The sequence below is a fragment of the Staurois parvus genome, unplaced genomic scaffold, assembly GCF_062004578.1.
Source record: "Staurois parvus isolate SC_StPar_1 unplaced genomic scaffold, SC_StPar_1.0 ptg002278l, whole genome shotgun sequence".
In the NCBI taxonomy this organism is placed as follows: Eukaryota; Metazoa; Chordata; class Amphibia; order Anura; family Ranidae; genus Staurois; species Staurois parvus.
The window spans coordinates 64,496-72,333 of NW_028320074.1; the positions used below are offsets into that span (position 1 = coordinate 64,496).

At 51.6% G+C, this 7,838-nt stretch overlaps 1 protein-coding gene across 1 annotated transcript in view; it reads right to left on the reverse strand.

Annotated features, from left to right (window-relative positions):
• The window catches only part of LOC149431407 (zinc transporter ZIP4-like), a 59,832-nt gene extending 58,242 nt beyond the window's left edge, over window positions 1-1,590 (reverse strand). Inside the window, exon 1 of the mRNA XM_089665626.1 lies at window positions 1,372-1,590. Coding sequence (XP_089521752.1) covers window positions 1,372-1,560 — 189 coding nt within the window. The 5' untranslated portion in view covers window positions 1,561-1,590. The remainder of the gene's footprint in view (window positions 1-1,371) is intronic.
• Between the last annotated feature and the right edge of the window lie 6,248 nt (window positions 1,591-7,838).

Genomic DNA, 7,838 nt, shown 5'->3' on the forward strand with positions numbered 1-7,838 from the left:
TAATAATTTCATCCCAGACCCCTCACCCTATATTAATTCTATCCCACACCCCTCACCCCATAATAATTCCATCCCAGACCCCTCACCCTATAATAATACTATCCCAGACCCCCCACCCCATAATAATACTATCCCAGACCTCTCACCCTATAATAATTCTATCCCAGACCTCTTACCCCATTATAATTCCATCCCAGAACTCTCACCCTCTAATAATTCTATCCCAGACCCCTCACCCTCTAATAATTCCATCCCAGACCTCTCACCCTATAATAATTCCATCCCAGACCCCTCACCCCATAATAATTCCATCCCAGACCTCTCACCCCATAATAATTCCATCCCAGAAACCTCACCCCATAATAATTCCATCCCAGGCCTCTCACCCTATAATAATTCCATCCCAGACCCCTCACCCTATAATAATTCCATCCCAGACCCCTCACCCTATATTAATTCCATCCCAGACCTCTCACCCCATAATAATTCCATCCCAGACCCCTCACCCCATAATAATTCCATCCCAGACCCCTCACCCTATAATAATTCTATCCCAGACCCCTCACCCTATAATAATTTCATCCCAGACCCCTCACCCTATAATAATTTCATCCCAGACCCCTCACCCCATAATAATTTCATCCCAGACCCCTCACCCTATAATAATTCCATCCCAGACCCCTCACCCCATAATAATTCCATCCCAGACCCCTCACCCTATAATAATTCCATCCCAGACCCCTCACCCTATATTAATAATAATTCTATTCCACATCCCTTGCCCTGTAATTATTCTATTCAGGACCCTCTCACCTTACATAGTTTCAGACCCCTAATCCACAATAATTGCGAACCCCTCGCCCTTTGAAATTCTGGACACCTCACCATATAATATTTCCAGACCCCTCGCCCTATAATAATTCTGGACCCCTCACCTTATAATAATTCTGGACCCCTCACCCTATAATTCTGGACCCCTGTCCCTATCATAATTCTAGACCCCTCGCCCTATAATAATTCTGGACCCCTCGCCCTTTAATAATTCTGGACCCCTCACCCTATAATTCTGGACCCCTTGCCCTGAAATAATTCTGGACCCCTCGCCTTATATAGTTCTGGACCCCTCGCCCTGTAGTGATTGCGGACCCCTCGCCCTATAACATTTCTGGACCCCTGTCCCTATAGTAATTCTGGACCCCTCGCCCTGTAGTGATTGCGGACCCCTCGCCCCATTTCTACATGGTCTCTCTGGATATTCCAGGCTCTTATCTGGGTGATTCATTTTATGGCTCCGTCCTGCACTTTGCTCTGCCTGTTGCTCAGGTTTTTCTCTTTTTGCACTCGGTTCTTCTGCTCAATCCTGTCGCTCACCTTTTCACACGACACGTTTCCACACTGCACACGGTCCTCCAGCCGCCTTATAAGAGCCGCCACAGAGGTGCGATTGAGAGAAGCGTCTCCGGGAGCCAGCAGGTTCAGCACCCTCTGGAATGGGGTCCCCAGCACCGCCGGGCACAGGAGCAGCACAGCCAGGCATGGCCAGAGCAGGGAGGGGGTCATGGCTCTCTATGGATGAGAGGAGGGGGACCACAGCCTTCCAGACCCGGTGACAAAGTGACTGAGGACAGTTGCATCGCTGACTCTCCATGTTGCCGGCAGCGGCCTGTGATTGGCTGAGCGGCTGTGATAGTGTGCATATTGCAGGTTATCATTATCATTCCCCTCCCTCTCCTCCTGCGGTTTACCTGAGGCGACGCTCCTCCGCCCCGTGCCAGCACGCACTGCAGTCGGGGTGGCCTCCAATGACACTTTAACCCTTTCCTCCAGGACAAGACGACTCAGGCGTGCTGGGAAGAGATAAGACACAGTCAGTCACTGACAGGAGAGTCGCTGACTTGTCACTTCTACATCTAGATCTGTCTGCAGATCTCATCCGTGGGGGATGTATGGAATGTATCAATCTGTGCAAAGAGATTCCGAAGAATTCCTGATATTACAAATCTGACCAATTCCATCACCACTGTCTGCACATTTCCTATTGCCATGGCTTTATATGAGGGCAAAATAACAACTGCCCCCCCTTCCCCTCCCCCTCTGCCACCCCTCTGTCCTCGGCGGACTGACCATTTGAAAACTCGGGCACTGCCTGAGGGCCCGGGGTCAGTAGGAGGCCCCATGAGATGCCCCTGGTACCTTTTTCACAGGCTTTTTTGAGTTTAGGCAAGGACACAGGGGCCCCATGATCCCCCTATTGCCCGGGGGCCCCATGAGTTGTCAGTCCGCCCCTGCCCTCAACCCCTCACCCCTTCCCATCTCCTCCTCTATCAGGAAATATGATGAACAGTGGAGACATATCAGCACCATCCCAGAGGGTCCGCCAAGCCCAGTCCTTGTCTGTATGGTATGGACCGGGACCGTGTGATCGTGCCCATTGGTCAGTTGGTCATTCTCAGAACCAATCAGCTAATGGTTTCAGGTCACGTGGTTGGGTGACCTCTTTTGTGGGTCATGAGTTGGTATTTCCTATACAGTCTGTCTATCTAGGAGTAAATTCACGGAGAACCCCAAAATGATTCTGCCCTTAAAGAGGCCCTGTCATCAAACCGCATCTGCTTATTGTATTATTAGGCATTTCCTAAGATGTTATTATTATTATTGTCCCCCCTCATTGGGGAATCATTTGGCCCAGTAACTGCAGAAAGTGAGCGTGATGGGTGGTTATCACATAATTAGGGGTGGGATTTGGGCGGGATCTGGGCGGGCCCATCCTGTAAAGTGGGTGTGATGGGCGGTTGTCACATATTTAGGGGTGGGATCTGGGCGGGCCCATCCTGTAAAGTTTGCGTGATGGGTGGTTGTCACATATTTAGGGGTGGGATCTGGGCGGGCCCATCCTGTAAAGTTTGCGTGATGGGTGGTTTTCACATATTTAGGGGTGGGATCTGGGCGGGCCCATCCTGTAAAGTTTGCGTGATGGGTGGTTATCACATATTTAGTGGTGGGATCTGGGCGGGCCCATTCTGTAAAGTGGGCGTGATGGGTGGTTGTCACATATTTAGGGGTGGAATCTGGGCGGGATCTGGGCGGGCCCATCCTGTAAAGTGGGCGTGATGGGTGGTTATCACACAATTAGGGGTAAGATCTGGGCCGGCCCATCCTGTAAGGTTTGCGTGATGGGTGGTTATCACATATTTAGGGGTGGGATCTGGGCGGGCCCATCCTGTAAAGTGGGCGTGATGGGTGGTTGTCACATATTTAGTGGTGGAATCTGGGCGGGCCCATTCTGTAAAGTGGGCACTATGGGTGGTTGTCACATATTTAGTGGTGGGATCTGGGTGGGCCCATCCTGTAAAGTGGGCGTTATGGGTGGTTGTCACATATTTAGGGGTGGGATCTGGGCGGGCCTATCCTGTAAAGTTTGCGTGATGGGTGGTTATCACATATTTAGCAGTGGGATCTGGGAGGGCCCATCCTGTAAAGTGGGCGTGATGGGTGGTTATCACATATTTAGGGGCGGGATCTGGGCGGGCTTATCCTGTAAAGTGGCTGTGATGGGCTGTTGTCACATATTTAGGGGTGGGATCTGGGCGGGCCCATCCTGTAAAGTGGGTGTGATGGGCGGTTGTCACATATTTAGGGCTGGGATCTGGGCGGGCCCATCCTGTAAGGTGGGCGTGATGGGCGGTTGTCACATATTTAGGGGTGGGATCTGGGTGGGCCCATCCTGTAAAGTGGGCACTATGGGTGGTTGTCACATATTTAGGGGTGGGATCTGGGCGGGCCCATCCTGAAAAGTGAGCGTGATGGGTGGTTATGACATATTTAGGGGTGGGATCTGGGCGGGCCCATCCTGAAAAGTGAGCGTGATGGGTGGTTATGACATATTTAGGGGCGGGATCTGGGCGGGCTTATCCTGTAAAGTGGCTGTGATGGGCTGTTGTCACATATTTAGGGGTGGGATCTGGGCGGGCCCATCCTGTAAAGTGGGTGTGATGGGCGGTTGTCACATATTTAGGGCTGGGATCTGGGCGGGCCCATCCTGTAAGGTGGGCGTGATGGGCGGTTGTCACATATTTAGGGGTGGGATCTGGGTGGGCCCATCCTGTAAAGTGGGCACTATGGGTGGTTGTCACATATTTAGGGGTGGGATCTGGGCGGGCCCATCCTGAAAAGTGAGCGTGATGGGTGGTTATGACATATTTAGGGGTGGGATCTGGGCGGGCCCATCCTGAAAAGTGAGCGTGATGGGTGGTTATGACATATTTAGTGGTGGGATCTGTGCGGGCTTATCCTGTAAAGTGGCTGTGATGGGCTGTTGTCACATATTTAGGGGTGGGATCTGGGCGGGCCCATCCTGTAAAGTGGGTGTGATGGGCGGTTGTCACATATTTAGGGGTGGGATCTGGGCGGGCCCATCCTGTAAGGTGGGCGTGATGGGCGGTTGTCACATATTTAGGGGTGGGATCTGGGTGGGCCCATCCTGTAAAGTGGGCACTATGGGTGGTTGTCACATATTTAGGGGTGGGATCTGGGCGGGCCCATCCTGAAAAGTGAGCATGATGGGTGGTTATGACATATTTAGGGGTGGGATCTGGGCGGGCCCATCCTGAAAAGTGAGCGTGATGGGTGGTTATGACATATTTAGGGGCGGGATCTGGGCGGGCTTATCCTGTAAAGTGGCTGTGATGGGCTGTTGTCACATATTTAGGGGTGGGATCTGGGCGGGCCCATCCTGTAAAGTGGGTGTGATGGGCGGTTGTCACATATTTAGGGCTGGGATCTGGGCGGGCCCATCCTGTAAGGTGGGCGTGATGGGCGGTTGTCACATATTTAGGGGTGGGATCTGGGTGGGCCCATCCTGTAAAGTGGGCACTATGGGTGGTTGTCACATATTTAGGGGTGGGATCTGGGCGGGCCCATCCTGAAAAGTGAGCGTGATGGGTGGTTATGACATATTTAGGGGTGGGATCTGGGCGGGCCCATCCTGAAAAGTGAGCGTGATGGGTGGTTATGACATATTTAGGGGTGGGATCTGGGCGGGCCTATCCTGTAAAGTGGGTGTGATGGGCGGTTGTCACATTATTATTATTATTATACAGTATTTATAAAGCGCCAACAGTTCGCTCAGCGCTGTACATTACAATGGGAGACAATACACGAGACAGTAACAATACAATACATGAGGGGTTCGACGGCCCAGCTCCTTGGAGCTTACAATCTAGGAGGGAGGGGAGAGTGGTACAGGAGGAATGGCTGTGGGGGATGGAGTGGTAGGAAGAGTGGAGATCAGCTGTTAGGTGAGGGTGGGGTACGCTTCCCTGAAGAGGTGGGTTTTCAGGGTACGCCTAAAGGTGAGGAGAGTAGGTGATAGTCTGATGGATTGGGGTAGGGAGTTCCAGAGGATGGGGGAAGCCCTGGAGAAGTCCTGGAGACGGGCATGGGAGGAGACCAGGGAACTAGAGAGTAGTTGCGTGTGATGGGTGGTTAGCACATATTTAGGGCTGGGATCTGGGCGGGCCCATCCTGTAAAGTTTGTGTGATGGGTGGTTATCACATATTTAGGGGTGGGATCTGGGCGGGCCCATCCTGTAAAGTGGGCACGATGGGTGGTTGTCACATATTTAGGGGTGGGATCTGGCCGGCTTATCCTGTAAAGTGGGTGTGATGGGCGGTTGTCACATATTTAGGGGTGGGATGTGGGTGGGTCCATACAGTAAAGTGGGTGTGATGGGGGGTTGTCACATATTTAGGGGTGGGATCTGGGCGGGCCCATCCTTTAAAGTAGATGTGATGGGTGGTTGTCACATATTTAGGGGTGGAATCTGGGTGGGCCCATCCTGTAAAGTGGGCGTGATGGGTGGTTGTCACATATTTAGGGGTGGGATCTGAGTGGGCCCATCCTGTAAAGTGGGCGTGACGGGTGGTCATCACATATTTAGGGGTGGGATCTGGGCGGGCCCATCCTGTAAAGTGGGCGTGACGGGTGGTCGTCACATATTTAGGAGTGGGATCTGGGCGGGCCCATCCTTAAAAGTGGGTGTGACGGGTGGTCTTCACATATTTGGGGGTGGGATCTGGGCAGGCCCATCCTGTAAAGTGGGTGTGATTTGGGTGCTCCCACCTGGAAAGCAGGCAGGCAGTGTGAAGACTGCGTTCCCAGGATCCAGGACCATAATGTGGGGAAGTATGGAGAGCACATCTTGGTCTATTATCAGCACTGGTGACTGGTCCTCTTTAAAGGATCATTTTTTGTGTACCTTGTGCCGTATACTGGGGGTACATTGTGTATACATGGCTTTAACCACACTTTATATATTTGTTGTATGAATTTTATATATATATACTGAGGTGGAATCCCTCACCCCGTCCTCATAGGTCAGTCCAAGCCACCAATGCGGCACACAGTTCCCCGGACAGTTTCCCTTTAAATAGATGGCCAGGGGCCCTCACAGCGCTCATAGGCTGACTGTAGGGGTCGGTTCCTGGGTCATCATCCTCATCCGTTGTGATTTGCTGACCTAGAACAAGGCTGAGCTCCATATATCTAGTGAAGCCAATATAGAAATGAATGAACATAAAACTCCTCCTGCGCTGCCAGCGACACCGAAGGTGCAAGAGTTGCAGCAAGCACCCCACTGTGATCCAACCCGTGTAAAGCACCCCACCGTGATCCAACCCGTGTAAAGCACCCCGCCGTGATCCAACCCGTGTAAAGCACCCCGCCGTGATCCAACCCGTGTAAAGCACCCTACCGTGATCCAACCCGTGTAAAGCACCCTACCGTGATCCAACCCGTGTAAAGAGATATAATGAAAACCTGACGCTGCGCTCCTCAACAAATACCTTATCACAATCAGGCTGAATATAGAAATAAACGCCCCGCAGAGCACCAAATACAACCATTAGAGAAGATAACACCAAATGGAGACATAAATGCAACAATAAATAATAAACCAATAAATGTTGATATAATAATGAATAAATTCAGTGTTTAGTGAAAAGGCAGAAATAACGAATAGTGACCAATGAAATCATATATAAAGTGCAGAGTCCTAATCAGTGCATAAATCTTCAGTGAACTGGGAATCAACCAGTGACCACTGATAAAGCTCCTGCACCAGCTGGCGTGCGCGCTCCCCTCCATCCATGACCCGTAAAGGGCCACACACGCTTCAAACGAATTAGCTCAGCGATGATATCCTTAGATGTCCCCTCTATCATGCGTCCAGGAAATCCTCTCTCAGCTATGGCTATGGTCATGTATGCTCCAAATCAGGGGAGGACTGACAACTCATGGGGCCCCCGGGCAATAGCGGATCATGGGGCCCTTATGTCCTTGCCCACACTCAAAAAAGCCTATAAAAAAGGTACCAGGGGCATTTCATTGGGCCCCCTACTGACCCCAGGCCCTCGGGCAGTGCCCAAGTGCTCGATTGGTCAGTCCGCCCCTGCTCCAAATAAATGCACCCAACAGTAATACCTCGGATGTCCCCTCCGTGTCTCACCAAAGGAATCCTCTCACACGGGCCACACGTGAAAGAACAAATCACAAGGGACTTCCCACAGTGTAATATGTTCTCAAATTTATTAAAAATAAACGCACATAAAAATCCACGTCCACAGACCCATACAGGCATGTAGTACATAAAACGGCAGAGATGGGTGTACCAAGATGGCGGCTGCTGTCCAAAACCAGAAATGACGTCACCATGCACAGGTGTACCAGCTCCTCCCCCTCCAGTCCTCCACAGGTGAACCGGCCTCTCCCCCTCCAGTCTTGCACAGGTGTATCAGCTCCTCCCCTTCGGTCTTGCACAGGTGTACTGGCTCCTCCCCTT